This window comes from Sus scrofa, chromosome 10, assembly GCF_054392235.1.
Source record: "Sus scrofa isolate SSC_HxYL_T2T_F1_AM1 chromosome 10, Sscrofa_HxYL_maternal_Yorkshire_Landrace_v2.0, whole genome shotgun sequence".
NCBI lineage: Eukaryota > Metazoa > Chordata > Mammalia > Artiodactyla > Suidae > Sus > Sus scrofa.
The window spans coordinates 71573946-71592093 of NC_139392.1; the positions used below are offsets into that span (position 1 = coordinate 71573946).

Consider the following 18148-nt stretch of genomic DNA (forward strand, 5'->3'; position numbering starts at 1 on the left):
AGGCCAAGGACTGAATCCAAGCCGCAGCTTCTGACCTATCACTGGATCCTTGAACCCACTGGACCAGGCCAGGGATCACTCCTCCACAGTGACCCGAGCCGCTGCAGTCAGATTCTTAACCTACTGCCACAGCAGGAACTCCAGTAAACAACCTTTCAGAGCGGTTTTTCCAGGTAGTGAAGTGGGAGAGGGGTAATATCAGGTGACTTGGCAAGTGAGTACCTGGGACAGCCCACGTGCAGGTCTAGTACCACGACAGCAGAAGGCCTGAGCTTCACAGAACACAAGGGTTCAAATTGCAGCCCTACCCAACTGGAGCTGTTGGGATTTGGGAAAGTAACTTTGCATAAATGTTTCCTCATCCATAAAGGAGATAAAACGCCCAGTTCCGAGGCTCACGCAAGGGGTACCATGCCTGGCACACGGGGTACTTGATAAGTGGAGCATGACTACCAGTAACAGCAGTAGATGACAATGCAGCTTTGTCTGTCAGACTCCCCCAAACGGACAGGAGTTTCTTGGGTGTCTCAAGATGCCTCTCTCTCGCCCATAACAACTGGATGGTAACAGTTCTCTTTTTTTGTTGTTGTTTTTAAATGTACTAGAATACTAAGACATAAGTAAAGCTGAATCAAGCAGTTAGAGAAATACCAAATCATAAGGAACTGAGTGATACTTGCAAACCACTACTAGGAAAGATGCATAAAACCTGTCACCATTTCACAATGCCTATGTTAATGAAGATCTATTTTCTCTGGTTTATGTCTGAAAACCCAGTGTTTATTAACCCTGGAGGGTGGGGGACGTTCCATCGCTTTCTGGGTATATACTGACTGTGCATGTGCATACACACACACACATAAAATTTAAGTAAATTCTCAGGCCTTTTCATTTACAATGTGACTGTCTTCATTTCTAACTCTAGAAACCACCTCTGAACTGTTTTTTAATTCATGTATAGTTCCAGGGACTTACTAGAATCCTGCACAGGGAAAACCAAAGGGAGACGTTCAATATATCTGAATGTGAGCATCACTACAGATTTAAATCTAGTCTCAAACATCATAAGCTGAAAATCTAGTCATAAATATAGTTTTAATAAAAACCAGAACAGAGAGTTCTCTTATGGCACAGAAGGTTAATGATCTGACATTGTCACTGCTATGGTGTGAGTGTGATCCCTGGTCCAGGAACTTCCACATGCCATGGATGCAGCAAAAAAACAAAAAAAAACCAAAAAAAAACAAAACCAAAAAAACCAAAAAACTCACAAAAACCCCAAGCCACAACAGAAAGCCAGTGGTAGGTAAAGTATAAGAAAGCTTTTTAAATGTTCCATATTTTATATAAGAAACCATACTGAAGCAATAATCCTGAACCATTTTCTTCCCCATGGCTAGTCTTTTGATATCCCAGTTATTAAAGCCTGTTTGGGCTTTGATGTGACATCAGAAAGAAAAGCTAAACATTTTCCCTATCAGAAAAATACAGGACCGGGGTGGGGGTGTTTTTTGGTAACAAAATTCTGACTAACGTGAACGAGAGCCACAAGTCAAATAAACACGTAATAGAAGTCCACCTGAGCTCTGTGACATTTTCACACAACGGTCCAGAAGGAAGGCGTGGGAAAACGCTGTCAGGAGGTGCAATCTGGAACGGCTCTCCTTAGAGAAACTGCAATTCTGTCTCGGAATTCTTCTCTGATGTGTCTCTACCCATAATCCTCTGATCCCCACCGTGCTTAAGTTTCCGTGACTCATCTGATGACCCAGACACAACCGCCCTTCCCTTCTTCTCACCTGGCGCTGCAGCTGAAGGCAGGGAAATGTTCCCAGGGCCCAGGCAACTTGTTCTTCGTTTTCTGCCAGCGTGACAGTGCATGTGCTGTAAACCAGCACGCCCCCCGGCTTCAGCAGCTCAACTGCCTAAAGCAAAGTGTCATCAGACTGTGCGAACCACAAGAGCGAATACACATTCCAAGATCTCTATCTATGTATATAAACCTTTTCCAAGTGTTTGAGATAAACACATGCTGGCCTGTAGAGCCAGGATTCTCCAATTAGTGGTCCAGACCAGGTGCACTTCAGTATCTTGGAGCTGTTTCAGTCCACAGGAACCAAGACCTTTCTAAATATGATCACTCAGTTTCACGACTTTAGACTCTTTTTTTGTGTGTTTTCTCTTTTTAGGGCTGCACCCTCGGCATATGGAGGTTCCCGGGCTGGGGATCCAATCAGAGCTACAGCTGCTGGCCTACACCACAGCCACAGAAATGCCAGATCCGAGCCGCATCTGTGACCTACACCATGGTTCATGGCAATGCCAGATCCTCAACCCACTGAGTGAGGCCAGGAATCGAACCCACAACCTCATGGTTCCTAGTTGGCTTTGTTTCCGCTGCACCACAACAGGAACGCCTAGACTCCATTTTTATGCTAAAAACTCACAAATCTACATTTTTAGATGAGATCCCTTTTTAAATTTTTTTTTTTTTTTTTTTTTTTTTTTTTTTTTTTTTTTAGGGACACACAGCACATGGAAGTTCCAAGGCTAGGGTTCAAATCAGAGTTACAGCTGCCAGTCTACACCACAGCCACAGCAACACCAGTTCTGAGCCACACCCAAGATCTATACCACAGCTCATGGCAATGCTGGATCCTTAACCTGCTGAGGGATCAAACCCATATCCTCATGGATACTAATCTGGTTTGTTACCACTGGGCCACATGGGGAACTCCTGAGATTCCTTTTTGAGTTCCATACTCTATATTCGACTGCCTTCTCAACATTTTTAGTCAGATGTAACAGTCTTCTCTGAAACCTACTGCAGAAGTATGCCCGTCCTTCCAGGGGCTCGGGCCCCCACCTCAGATTATCCTTCATGTGCCTCTTTCTCTCCCGCATCCCCATCTATCAAGCAAAATCCACAAGCTGGCTTCTCCTCACCACTCCCACTGCTGTCACTCTGCTCCAAGCTGCAGCATCTTTTGCCTGGACTATCCCAACAGTTTCCTTCCTGCTTAGTTCCATGCCCTCCTATCATCTATTCTCAGCAGCCAGAGTGGTGCTTTTAAAGCTGTCTCTTCTCAGCTTCAAATGTTCTCCATCATGACCTGGAGTCAAAGCCCATATCCTCAGAGCTGCCTGCAAAGCCCCGCATACAGCCGGCCTCTCACTGCCTTCCCTTCTTGGGTGCCTCACTCGCTCTGCTTGAGTACCACCAGCCTCTGCTGGTCTGGATCCCGCAGGACACGCCCCTCAGGATCTCTGCAACAGCTCGGAAAGCTCTGCTCAGTCCCTGCGCTGCTGCTCCCTCCTCACAACCTTCTTATCTTTGCTTCTATTTCCAGGTCCCAGCAATGCCCTCCCAGACCACCCTGGGTCCCTGAGTCCTACTCCCAACTATTCTTTTTTAAGGGCCACACTGTGGCATACAGAAGTTCCCAGGCTAGGTGCTGAATGGGAGCTGCAGTTGCCAGACTACACCACAGCCACAGCAATGCTAGATCCCAGTGGTACATGGGATCCACGTAGCACCCAGGATCTACGCCACAGCTCATGGCAACACCAGATCATTTAAATCACTGAGTGAGGCCAGGGATTGAACCCGCATCCTCATGGATACTAACTGGACTCTTAACCTCCTGAGCCACAACAGGAACTCCCAACTCCAACTATTCTGACCAGGCATTCCTGTCCTTTCTTCAGTTTGCTCCATGGATTATCATCCTGAAATGCCCTAAATCCCTCACTCATCTATTTGTTAATTTTCCTCCCTAATTAGAATAGAAATCCTGTGTATAAAGGTGAGGCTGACTACCATACAGTCAGCACCAAGAGGAGCGTTTTACAGAGAAGGTGCCCAATCAGTATTTGTCCAGGAAATAAAGTGCAATAGGAAAAGGAACTTGTCCCACAGAACTCAAGTTTCTCTTTTCAAATTCTCAGTTTTTTAAATTTTTAATGAAAATCTTTTTTAAAAAAATTCAAATAATATGCTTTCTTAACCATACCCTGTACACTGATCCATACACAGTACACTGATCAGAATTTAAACTTTGCTACTAGGTGCCAATGACTGTTTTAAGCACATTACATAGATTTTCTCAATAAATCCTATAACCACTATGAGGTATAGTTACTGTCTCCAATGAGGTAACCCTGTCAGGGCAGTTATTATCCCCCCTTCTCAAATCTGGAAACCCCTGTGCTTAAACCCCTTAACTTATATGCAGAAGCCATGGCTCAAATCAGGACGTGTCCACATTCTCCATTTCTACCCTTTGTCCAGTGGCACACCTGCCAGATTCTACACTCTCTCTCATACACAGTCAGCTGCTCCTTGTCACTGAGATCAGTACATCTCCTCCAAGTGGCCCTTCAATGTCTTTGGGGGGGGAAACTCCCTGGTGGCCTAGCAGGTTAAGGACTCAGCATTGTCACTGCTGTGGCACAGGTTTGATCCCTGGCCTGGGAACCTTCACATGCCTCGGGTGCAACCAAATATAAATAAGTAACAAAACAAAATGCCTTTTTCCTCTGAGCTAAATACCAAGTCTTTTAAAGCATGGTCCTAATTTCACCCTCTTGTCAAAGTGGGTTTTGGCTATAAGTCAAGCTTCTTTCTGGGTGCCTGCTCCTGTGACTTCCAGGATGTGTTCTTTGAATCAGACCATACAGAAGAGAAGGTTTAAACAACCAACTACCAGTGCCCCTGCTGTGGAGGCCAGGAGACACAGGAAGAGCTGATAGGAAACGTACTTATGGACAGTGTTGGAGATGGGCTCATCACAGTACAGCCATTATTGCCGGAGCCTTCGTATTTGTAATTAGGAAGCTGAGAGGAAATGACAAAATCATCTTTGATCAAATGCTGTCTACATCTTGGGAAATCCACAAAATCTTTTTTGCAAAAAACAAGAATTCTCCAATGGTCTTTTTTGTCATTGTTCTGAAACACAGTGGAGAGCAGTTAGATCTCCTAAATTTTTACAGTTCTTCTATATTCTGCACTGGATCCAGCCTCTTCTCAATTTTATGCATGTCCTTGCCTCTACTGGATTTCCTACGTTTAATTCACTATGATCCAGGAACCCTATTGGAAAAATTATTTTAGGAGCTCCCATTGTGGCACAACGGGATTGGCAGCATCTTTAGAGTGCCCGGCACAGTGGGTTAAAGATCTGGCATTGGCATTGCTGCAGCTTCAACTTAGGTTGAAACTGCGCTGGGCTCCGATCCCTGGCCCAGGAGCTCCATACAGTGTGGGATGGCCAAAAATGAAAAAAAAAATTACTTTATATCCAAGTTTTTTACATCAATTGGTATATATTAACAACTCTCTATTTTTAAGACAGAACAGAATGTTTGAAATTCACAAAATGTCTCAGAAAACAAATTCTACTATTGCCTGTGATGAAAGAGTCAACATAAAGGAAAAATAGGTCTCCAGTTTTCTGTGTGTGCGGTAAATAAAATTTACCATTTTAGCCATTTTTAAGTGTACAATTCAATGGCATTAAGTACATTCACACTGCTGTACAACCACTACCATTATCCTTCTCCCAAACTTTTTCATCATTCCAAATTGAAACTCCGTCCCCATTAAACAGTAACTCCCTGTTCTCCCGTCCCCCCCAGCCTCTGTAAATGGAATCATGTAATATTTGGTCCCTTTGTGTCTGGCTTATATAACTTAGCATAAATAATGTGTTCAGAATTCATCCATGCTGTAGCATGTATCGGAATTTCATTCTTTTTCAAAGCTGTATAACAGTCCATTGTATGCAGAGACCACATTTTACTCTTCCATTGGTTTCTTCCACATTTTGGTTAATGTGACCAATGCTGCTATGAACACTGTCTGCTCTGTCTTCAAAATATCAAAATAGTAGAAGTCACCTTTCTCCCGCAGCAAAGTATCACCACCTACCACAGTAAAGAGTTTTCTCTGTAATGGTTGGTATGATGTCACTTCCTTCAAAGTCCAAGTACAAGCCATGTTTGGTCTCTGTCCCATTCCACTGCAGGGGGCATCAAGCAGAATTCGGTCAAAAGATTCGGGTAAGAATGGAGGTTCTCCTATAAAGAGAATTATAAACATATTTGTCCTCTGCCCCATTAGAATAGAAAACTCCTGAGATAGATACAGTTATCAGGAATTTAAAATCATAACCTAGAACAGAAAGTAATGAACAACAACTTCTCCATTCAATCAAGCAGCTGGTTAAGCTAACTGACTTATGTGTCAAAAGGTTAAGGGTGCACTTATTATCAGATTCACTGATAAAGAGTACAAGCCAAGTCCTAATCAAACAAGACCTTATACCCCCAGCATCAGAAGCCACAATTCATCAGAGCTGGGACCAGCAATTAATTCTAGTCATTCCGTGAGCGGATATTGTTCTTAGGAAGTCTTAACTGCAGACAGCCCCAGAAAAAGAGAGTACCTTTTAGGGTCTAGTCACACATACCGGTTCTGTGGCCCCTCAGTCTCCTTGCTTCTGTGGCCATCAGCAAGGCCACGCTCTAGAGCGAGGCCATAATCTGCCCTGAATCCAATCTCCCACAGGTTTCCCTTTGCGTTCACTTACACAACTTTCTCCACTCCAGCTTCTGATCTAAATAGATAGTGCTGGAGTTCCCGTCAAGGCTCAGTGGTTAATGAATCCGACTAGGAACCATGAGGTTGCAGGTTCGATCCCTGGCCTTGCTGAATGGGTTAAGGATCCGGTGTTGCCATGAGCTGTGGTGAAGGTTACAGACATGGCTCAGATCCCTTGTTGCTGTGGCTCTGGCGTAGGCCAGTGGCTACAGCTCCGATTCGACCCCTAGCCTGGGAATCTCCATATGCCGTGGGAGCAGCCCTAGGAAAGGCAAAAGGACAAAAATAAATAAATAATAGATAGATAGTGTTATTGGAGAAACTCATGAAGTCTAACAGATCTGCTTATATCTTGATGGTATCTAAACATAGAGAAGACACTGCTGCTGATTCCTTTTATACGAAGCTAGGGGACTTCCTATAGCACCTATAGCCATGTTGTGAGTCTCACCCCAAGATAACCTTCTGCTGTTCTCTGATCACAAAACCATTAGATACAAGCTCTGATCAATTTAACTCATCTCCATTTTCAACCATCCTTGCTTTCTTATCTACAGCCTCCCAAGAAACAGCTTTTCAAAGTAAGCAAGTATTTTAAGGTTTTTAATACATACTAATAAAATCTTCTAGAAAGACTAGGCGAATTTACACTTCCAGTATCATGAGTGTTATTTTCCCCAAAATCTTCACTGTGTTACTGACCATTTGTTTTCTGAGTTTTTGGCTTTTGTTTTGTTTTTTGTTTTAAGGGCCAAACCTGTGGCATACGGAGGTTCCCAGGCTAGGGGTCGGATTGGAGCTGCAGCCACCAGTCTACGCCACAGCCACAGCAACTCGGGACCCCAGCCACATCTGCGACCTACAATGCATCTCACAGCAACGCCAGATCTTTAACCCACTAAGCAAGGCCAGAGATGGAACCCATATCCTCATGGATATTAATCAGGTTCGTTACCGCTGAGATAATGAAAAATGGGATCTCCCTGTTATTTTTTTCTTTACATGGTCACACTGTCTTCGTGGTTTTTCTACTTAACTTGTCTTTTTCTCATTGATAAAAAGAGCTCTCTATACATCAAAGATGTTAATCTCTCCTTTCTTAAATCTTTTTTTTTTTTTTTTTTTTCTTTTTAGGGCTGCACCTGAGACATATGGAAGTTCCCAGGCTAGGGGTCAAATTGGAGTCAAAGCTGCTGACCCTTGCCACTGCCACAGCAATGCCAGATCCAAGCTGCATCTGCGACCTACACCACTGCTCACAGCAACTCTGGATCCCTGACCCACTGGGTAAGGCCAGGGATTGAACCTGCATCCTCATTGATACTAGTCCAATTCACTGCTACTACACCACAACAGGAACTCCTCTCCTTTCTTAAATCTTACACAAATCTTTTATAAATCCCACAATTTGCTATCTGCTAGGGTTTTTATTCACATAAACACTAGTACTAATCTCTTTTCTTGTTGAATTCTATATTTGCTTTTATGCTTTAAAATCTTCCCCATTATGAAATCAAATGAAATGTTCAATGAGTGTTTCATATTCATCTAATGTTTCAACTAAATGTTCACCTAATGTTTCATGCTTTTTAAAATAAATGCTTCATGCATTAAAGTCTTTCCCATTAAGAAATCAAATAATGTTCATCTGCTTCCAGTTATTTCTCAGTTTAATTCTTGACAGTAAACTTTGATCCATCTTAAAAGTACTTGTGCGTATAAGCCTTACACCCCACCCTCCAAAAAAAAAAAAAATCACTTAGAGAGCTATTTATTGACTAATTTACTCTTTTCTCTGGTTTGAAATGCTAATTTTATCATAAACTAAATTCTTGGATACATTTGCACCTATCTGAAGGGCTATCTGTTCTGCTCCCAATGCCCTGGTTATTAAGCTATATTTTCCTGTGTTCCAAACGTACCCGTCTCTACCCTGCTGTGATGCTGAGGTGGCAACTCTGTGAACTACAGCTCTCCTTTGCCTGCTGGCTTCAAGACTCACAAACAGGAGGCAGAGAAGTGATGGGCTGGGGAAGAGGATCAAAGATAAGAGGGGTAGAGAATAGGACTTTTCTGGATGGATTGTTTCAGTCAAAACAATCCCAGTAAGCCCTTTGCCTTGGCAGCTGCTGCTTCCAGCCTGTTCCCTTAAGAATCACTATGAAGTACACAGAGCCTTCTCCCTACAACACCAAGTCCCAGCTCCACAAGGTCACCTGCTCCGAATCCTGAGTAGCAGTTAGGTTAACACCCTCTTCCTTAGAGTCTTGAATCCCAGCTCCAGGAAGCCTATTCTGTAAATTTTTGGAAAGGCCAGAAATAAATCCACACACTTATAGTTAATTAATCCATGACAAAGGAAGGAGAAACATACAGCGGGGGCGGGGGGGGGGAGAGACAATCTTCAATGAGTGACTTGGGGAAAACTGGACAACTACATGCAAAGGACTGAAGTTATAACATTTTTTCACACTGTATATAAACTCAAAATGGATAAAAGTCCTCAAAGTAAGACAATAAACCATAAAACTCCTAGAAGAAAATACAGGCAGTACACTCTTCTACAGAAGTCTTATTAGCAATTTTGTTTCCCCTCAAGCAAAGAAAGCAAAAGCAAAAAAAAACAAATGGGACCTAATCACACCTAAAAGCTTGAGCACAGCCAAAGAAACAACCAACAAAATGAAAAGACAACCTACAAAATGAGAGCAAGTTATATGTACGAAAAGGTATAATATCCAAAATATATAATGAACTCATAAAAGTCAGTATCAAAAAAAAAAAAAAAAAAACCCCATTTAAGAAGTGGGCAGAGAACCCAAATAGGCATTTTTTCCAAAGAAGACAGACGGCCAACAGGCACATTGAAAAGATGCATAATAACATCATCAGTCATCAGGGAAATGTAAATCAAAACCATGAGTTACAACCTCACACCTGTCAGAATGGATATCATTAAAAAGACAACAAATAACAAGGGTATGCGAGGATGTGGAGAAAAGGGAACCCTTGCACACTGTTGGTGGGAGTGTAAACAGGTGCACAACTACAGCAAAAAGTATGGAAGTGCCTCAAAAAATTAAAAACAAAACTGCTACTAAGGAAAAGAACAAAGAGGCAGAAGACCAACAAGGAAACAGAACATTTCAACATTATAAACCAACTAAGCCTAACAGAACACTATCTAGTAGAAAGCTCTATAAAACAGCAGACAGCATATTCTTCTCTAGTGCACATGGACCATTTTCTAGGACAACTATATGCAAGGACATAAAACAAAGCTCAACAAATTTAAAAATGGTTAAACTCATACATTGTTTGTTTTCCCACCAAAATGGAACAAAAAATAGATATTAGTAATAAAAGGAAATACGGGAAATTCTAAGTATGTGGAAATTTAAAAACACGCTCCTAAAATATCATAGGTTAAAGAAATCACAGGTAAACCATAAAATGCTTTTACATGAAGGACAACAAAACGCAATGTACCACATCTTATGGAAAGTAGCAAGAGAGTATCTTGGATATCTATAGCTCTAAATATTTAATTAAAAAGAAAAAAGTCAAACCAACAACATAGACTTCTATTCGTAAGACACTGAAAACAGATTAGCAAACTAAAAATGAAGGAAGAAGAGAATAAAAATGGGAGCAGGAATTAATGCAACAGAGAAAAGAAAAACGAAAATCAACAAGACTGAAAACTGACTTTTTGGAAATATTGACAAAATTTTAGCTGGAATGACCATCAGAGGAGACACAAAACAATAAAATCAGTAATTAAAGGGTGACACTGCTATTGATCTTACAAAAATAAAAGTGATTATAAAGAATACTATAAACTGTATAGATAAATGAAATGGATAAATTACTAGAAAGATACAAACTACTGATATTGACAAAAGAAGAAAGAAAAACTGAAAAAAGCAACAGTGAGTAGAGAGAGAGAATGTTATTAAAACTCACACAAAGAAAAGCCCAGGTCCAAATCACTTCACTGATGAATCCACCAAAATTTTATTTATTTATTTATTTATTTATTTATTTATTTACTTATTTATTTATTTATTTTGCTTTTTAGGGCTGCACCTGCAGCATATGGAGGTTCCCAGCCTAGGGGTCAAATCGGAGCCACAGCTGCTGGCCTATGCCACAGCAACGCCAGATCCAAGCCACATCTGCAACCTACGCCACAGCTCACAGCAACACCGTTTCTTTAACCCACTGATCGAGCCAGGGATTGAACCTGCAACCTCATGGTTCCTGGTTGGATTTGTTTCCACTGTGCCATGACAGAAACTCCAAATCCACCAAACTTTTAAATAATACCAATCCTTCATAAATTCTTTCATAAACATAAAAGAATAATTTTGGAGTTCCCATTGTGGCTCAGAATTTAGGAACTGACACCATCTCTGTGAGGACGCAGGTTTTCATCTTTCTTTTTTTTTTTTTTTTTTTTTTTTTTTTGTCTTTTCTAGGGCTGCACCTGCGGCATATGGAGGTTCCAAGGCTAGCGGTTGAATCGGAGCTGCAGCTGCCGGCCTACACCAGAGCCACAGCAACTCAGGATCCAATCCGCCTCTGCGACCTATACCACAGCTCAAGGCAACGCCAGCTCCTTAACGCACTGAGCAAGGCCAGGGTTCTTAGTCAGATTCATTAAGCACTGAGCCACAACGTGAACTCCAGGACTCAGGTTTGATCTCTGGCCTTGCTCAGTGGGTAAAGGATTTGGCACTGCGTCATGCTGTGGCATAGGTCGAAGATGTTGCTTGGATCCAGTGTTGCTGTGGCTATGGAGCAGGCCTGAAGCTACAGCTCGAATTCGACCCCGGACCCAGTAATTCTATATGTCGCAGGTGCAGCCGTAAAAAGAAAGAAGAAAAGAATAAGGTCCAACTCCTTCTATGAGACAGGTCTTATCCCAATACCAAAATCTGACAAAGACATCACAAGAAAGAAAACCACAGACCAGCATCTTTACAAAAATGGACACAGTTATCCTCAATAAAATACAAGCAAACACAGTCCAACATTTAAAAAAAAAAAAAAAAAAAAAAAAAAAAGATACACCATGACCAAGTAGGATTTAACTCAGGAATACAAGGTTGATTCAAAATGTGAAAATTACCTGAATAAAGGTCAAAGACCACAATGACCATTTGAATAAGACACAGAAAAAGCATCTGACAAAATCTAACACCATTTCATTATTTTAAATATTCAACAAACTAGCATCTGACAAAAATCCAACACCATTTCATGGTTTAAAATATCCAGCAAACTAGAAAGACTAGTGAAATTTTACAACCTGATAAAGGCTATCTCTGAGAAACCTACAGCTTCAGGCCACTTAAAAAAAAGACTAATCGGGAACTAAATATGAATGTTCCTTATCACCATTTCTTTTTTCTTTTTTTTGCTATTTCTTGACTAGGGGTCAAACCGGAGCTGTAGCCACTGGCCTACCCACAGCTCACGGCAACGCCGGATCGTTAACCCACTGAGCAAGGGCAGGGATCAAACCGGCAACCTCATGGTTCCTAGTCAGATTTGTTAACCACTGTGCCACGACAGGAACTTATCACCATTTCTGTTCAACATCATACTAAGGTTCCAGGAAGGGCAACCAGGCAACAAAATGAACTAAAAGGCATCTAGACTAGCCAAGAGGAAACTGGCCTATGTCTTTTTGCAGATGGACAAAATTGGAAGAATCATACTTGCCAATTTCAAGATTTACTACAAAGATACAGTAATTAAGGCAGAAATATCAATGAAAGAGAATTGAGAGTTTAGAAATGAACCCTGACATTTAAGATCAACTAATTTTCTTTCCTTTGGGTGTTTTTTTTAGGGCCACACCCGCAGCATATGGAGGTTCTCAGGCTGCGGGTCCAATGGGAGCTGTAGCTGCCGGCCTACGCCACAGCCACAGCAACACCAGATCCGAGCTGCGTCTGCAACCTACACCACAGTTCACAGCAACGCCAGATCCTTAACCCACTGAGCAGGGCCAGGGATCGAACCCAAGTCCTCATGGATCCTGGTCAGGTTCATTAAGTACTGAGCCACGACAGGAACTCCTAAGATCAAGTAATTTTTGACAAGGGCACCAAGAAAATTCAGTAGAGTAAAATAATCTTTTCAACAAATGGTGCTTGGGCACCTGGATATCTACATGAGGAAGAATAAAGTGGGATTCTTTTCTCACACTATATATAACACTGCAAAATGAATTCTACATCTATATACATCTAAGGGGCCATATACTACAAAGCTCATAGAATCTGACACCAAAAGTATGAGCAATAAAAGAGAAAACAGATAAAATGCACAGCCTTAAAAACTTTTGTGCTTCAAATGACATTATCAAGAAAGTAAACAGAAAACTGACCTGAGTTTTGTTTTGTTTTTTTTTTTTTTTTTCTTTTTAGGGCCACAGCAGCAGCATATGGAAGTTTCCAGGCTAGGGGTCAAATTGGAGCTGTAGTTGCCGGCCTATGCCACAGCCACAGCCATGCAGGATCCAAGCTATGTCTGTGACCTACACAGCAGCTCACAAAAACGCCAGATCCTTAACCCAATGAGCAAGGCCAGGGGTCGAACCCGAGTCCTCACAGATACTAGTCAGATTTGTTTCCACTACGCTACAACGGAAACTCCAATTTTTTTTTTTTTTTTTTTTTGTCTTATTTAGGGCCGCACCTGAGGCATATGGAGATTCCCAGGCTAAGGGTCGAATCAGATCTGCAGCCGCTGGCTTACACCACAGCCACAGCAACATGGGATCCAAGCTACGTCTACAACCTACACCACAGCTCACAGCAACACTGGATCCTTAACCCACTGAGCAAGGCCAGGAATTGAATCTGAGTCCTTCATGGATCCTAGTCAGATTTGTTTCTGCTGAACCACGACAGGAACTCAGGTAGAAAATACTTATAAATTACCTATCTAATAAGGGACTTATACCTAGAATAAAGAACTCTTACAACCTCATAATAAAAAGACAACCCAATTAAAACACGGGCAAAGGATCGAATGGACGAGTAAATATAGTATGATCAGTAGAGACACTTAAGATGCTTAACTTTTTTTTTGTTTGTTTAGAGCCATACCCATGGAATACGGAGGTTCCCAGGCTAGGGGTCTAAACCACAGCCACAGCAACGCCAGATCCAAGCCATACCTGCGACTACGCCACAACTCAAGGCAACACTGGATTCTTAACCCACTGAGCGAGGCCAGGGATCGAACCCGCAACTCATGGTTGCTAGTCAGATTCGTTTCGCTGTGCCACAATGGGAACTCCAAGATACTCAACTTTATTTATTAGCCATCTGCAGAATCTGCTTCTAGGAAATGTAAATGAAAACCACAATGAGATGCCACTTCCCACCTACCAAGGTGGCAACCATCAGATAGATATTAAGTGCTGGTGAGGATGTGGAGAAACTGGAAGCCTCCTGCATTGCTAGTGGGAATGCAAAATGGTACAAACTGCTTCGTAAAACAGCCTGGCAATTCTGTTCAAGGTTGAATGGAGGGTTACCATAGAATCCAGCAATCCCAATTCTAGGTATATACTCAAGAGAAATTAAACACACAAAAACTTAAACACAAATGTTCATAGCAATGTTATTCATCACGGAAAAAAAGAGGAAAGAATCCAAGCGTCCATCAACTGCTGAATGAATGAATAACATGGTATTACCCACACTCATCCACGAAGAGGAATGAAATACTCATACATGCTACATGTTAAACCTTAAAACCACTATATTAAAGGAAAGAAACCAGTCACTAAAGTCCATATACCACATGATCACACTTATATGTGAAATGTCTAGAAATCTATATGGACAAGACAGATTAATGGTTGACTAGGGCTGGAGGTAGAGGCTGAAGGGGGTTGAGTATTAATGAGAATGAAGTTCCTTCTTGGGGCGATAAAAGTGTCCTAAAATTAGACTGTGGTGATGGTTGTAAAACCCTGTGAATATTTCTTAAAAAGCAGTGAATTGTGTACCTTAAATGTGTGAACTGTATAGCATACAAAGTATACATATCATTAAAGTTCTTAAAACATTAGCAAGGTCAGGTAATTCAAGGTGTTATTACAATGTTCATTTTTAAGGAATCTTTACTATTCATCATATATGAAGGAAAAAATACCTTTTCTCTCATTTAACAAATGATATAGGTTGACATAATTTAAAATTATGAAAGAAGGAATTTTTCAAAAACTTTAAGTATGACACGTGTTGACTTTTGTTGTCAAAAATAAACAAGAACTGCTTAAAAGGACTGATATCTAGAGTATTTACATCCTATACTAGAAAACAACTTGTTTCCTCTTCAAATTTTATTACTGAGAGACGAGACTGGATTCAGGCTTCCCCTTATAAGCAACATTAAAACATTACCAGGTGTGGGAATTCCCGTCGTGGCTCAGTGGTTAACAAATCCGACTAGGAACCATGAGGTTTCAGGTTCGATCCCTGGCCCTGCTCCGTGGGTTAAGGATCTGGCGTTGCCATGAGCTGTGGTGTAGGTTGCAGACACAGCTCGGATCCCGCGTTGCTGTGGCTCTGGCGTAGGCCAGCGGCTACAGCTCCGATTCGACCCCAGCCTGGGAACCTCCATATGCTGTGGGAGCAGCCCAAGAAATGGCAAAAAGACAAAAAAAAAAAAAATTACCAGGAATTATTTATTGCTAATAAATCAAAGCCCAACTGAATATACCCCATTCCAGTTTCTCTTTTTAGATATCCTGTAGTATTGAGATCACCTTGGAATGCTATTTAAGAATATTAATCATATTAATGCAGTCTACAGAACAGGTAAAAATCACTGAGAAGTAAAGAGCAGAATTATTACTACTGTTGCATTCACGCATTTTCAAGTCAGTATACCTTATCCTTTCTGCATTCAATTAACAAGCTATTATGTATATAAAAATTTATGAATGAGAATTAAAATGACGGACCATGAAAGAAATTGTCTTTTCCAAAAATGGCTACTACAGTATCTTGCAGCCCACATGTTCTTACAATTTCACACTGAGAGTCAAGGACACCTGGAGGTCCCAGTTGACAGCCACCATCATCCTTCCAACACGTATGTGAAAAAGAGCACCTCTGAGATGACACCTTCCTCAGCCACCATGTGGCTGCAACCACACGAGATAATGAAAGTTGAGAACCTGCTATCTGCGTATCTGGTCAACCCCCAGAACTGGAGGGAATAATAATAAAATGACTACTGCTGTTTCTAGCCACAAAGTGGTGGGATGACTTGGGGCAGCTGTGTAACCAGAACCAACTGAGTAGGGAAACCACCACGTAGCTTGAGGTCAGCGTCAGTGACTGGGTCACTGAATCACCAGTTAACGCTCATGGCCTCCATATACTATGCACCGCATTTATCCACTCAGAGGCTTTCAAATCCTTTCAATTTCAAGGAGGAAGAAGGGAGTTCCCATTGTGGCTCAGTGGTAAGGAACCCGACTAGTGTCCATGAGGCTTCAGATTCAATCTCTGGTCTCACTCACTGGGTTAAGCATCCAGGGTTGCTGTGAGCTGTGCTGTAGGTCATAGATGCAGCTTAGATCCCAAGCTCTGTGGCGGTGGCGCAGGCCAGCAGCTGCCGCTCCAATTCAACCCCTAGCCTGGGAACTTCCATATGCCTTGGGTGAGGCACTAAAAAGCAAAAAAAAAAAAAAAAAAAAAAAAAAAAAAAAAAGGGAGGGGGGTTGTATTGATTAATAAAAGAAAAAAATGTAAATGGTCACCATCTCCACTTTTCTTTTAATAATACAAAACTTCTGGCAGACTACTATTTGTCCTTCAATTACCATTATCCTCTTTTGCTAGAGTAATCGTCTGAACATGGCGACACAGCTGAAGACCCTGTTTTCTAGCCCCACTTGCAACCTATTATCAAAGACTCAGTGGTGGGCTGTGCACCACCCCCACATCCATGTCCTACCCTTAAAAGGACTGGCACTGCACCTCCTAGTCCCTTTCCCTTCCCCTGAGAAAAACCTAAAACAGATGTGTGTTGGCCCCAGAGATAAAGCTACCAGCATCAGATGTCCACCTCTAACTGTTCAGTGAGACAAAAATAAATGACAAAAACAAAAACACAAATACACACAAAAATGCTTCTATCTTTTCTAAACCAATGAATTTTGGGGCTCTCCACTACAGCCCCCTAGCCTGCACACTGATATAATATCCTGCAAACCCCTGGCTAGTACTGGAAGGCTGACAATCCACTAACCATGACATGCTGTCACCATGTAAGGAGGCACTTCAATCTGACCTGATCCCACTCTTCTTCAGGATGCTCTGTTTTTCTGGCAAGTTTTCCATGTGTGTCATTCATTTGGTTTTACTTTTTTAATTCTACGTGGCTTACTACCTGTTACACAGACATTATAAACCAATTTTAGAGTTTTGTGGACTTTCACATTATTACTTATGAAGTAGCCTTTTTGAAAGTCATCATGACTCAAATAGCATCCTTTGTCTTTTTTTTCCCTTCCTTTTCTAGGGCTGCTTCCCACGGCATATGGAGGTTCCCAGGCTAGGGGTCGAATCGGAGCTGTAGCCACCGGCCTATGCCAGAGCCACAGCAACGCGGGATCCGAGCCACGTCTGCAACCTACCTACACCACAGCTACGGCAACGCTGGATCCTTAACCCACTGAGCAAGGCCGGGGATCGAACCCGCAACCTCATGGTTCCTAGTTGGATTCATCAACCACTGCGCCACAACGGGAACCCCTCAAATAGCATCCTTAATTAATAAACTTTCAAAGAAAACGAATGCTGGCTAGTCACTAAAATATACAAGTTTCTCGAGTACTTTACGAAATCAAACCTAGAGACAGAGAAATACAGGCAGAATGACATAGTAATGCAATATTTTATTACAAAACAAAATACATAACAGCTCTTACTTTCTAGTTCTATATCCCCAATCCCTCAAGAAAAAATGAAAATAGCTCAGAGATTATTAAACTGAAAGGGATCATACCACATTTCAGCTTTCCGAGCTATAACATAAAACTAAAACAAATCAGTTAAGAACAAAGACCTTGACGAAGTCTTGGAGGTTTGATTCTGTATTAAAAACCTGATGTTCAAAGAGGAGATTAAAAAGCAAAAAGACATCTATTACAGCAAAATATCTTAGATCCATGCCAAAGGTTTAAGGATTTATGGAAGGAAGGCAGCAAAATTTGACTATTTATTTCTAAGTGCCAATTATATAAGCCTTAAAAAGATAACATTTAACTCACCTTCTGTGTCTGTATCAAGTTTGAGGGCCTTTGTTCCATCAAAGCAAAATGCCCTGATGGAATTCAGGCCTAGTAATAATGCATTCTGCTTTATTTTTTCTACTTTGTTGGCTATTTTATCCAGTGCTATCACTTCTCCCTAAAAAAAAACAAGACAAAAACATAAAGAAGTATAAATCCAAAGAAAACATGAAAATTCTTAATAATGAGAAAAACTAATAAACAATTAT

The 18148-nt window shown here is 41.5% G+C and overlaps 1 protein-coding gene across 9 annotated transcripts in view; it reads right to left on the reverse strand.

Annotated features, from left to right (window-relative positions):
- Positions 1-18148, reverse strand: part of NSUN6 (NOP2/Sun RNA methyltransferase 6) — a 108136-nt gene that overhangs the window by 41211 nt on the left and 48777 nt on the right. For 8 of the 9 annotated variants that reach the window (XR_014817878.1, XR_014817875.1, XR_014817877.1 and 5 more), the window contains 3 exons: positions 17919-18057; positions 5933-6081; positions 1800-1925 (listed from right to left, as the gene is read on the reverse strand). Coding sequence is in view for 4 of the 9 variants with exons in the window: in XM_021064826.2 (XP_020920485.2) it covers positions 1800-1925; positions 5933-6081; positions 17919-18057 (414 nt within the window). In the remaining 5 variants the exon portion in view is untranslated. Of the gene's footprint in view, positions 1-1799; positions 1926-5932; positions 6082-13275; positions 13340-15272; positions 18058-18148 lie in introns of those variants that run through there. The other variant, XR_014817880.1, reaches the window with a different exon arrangement.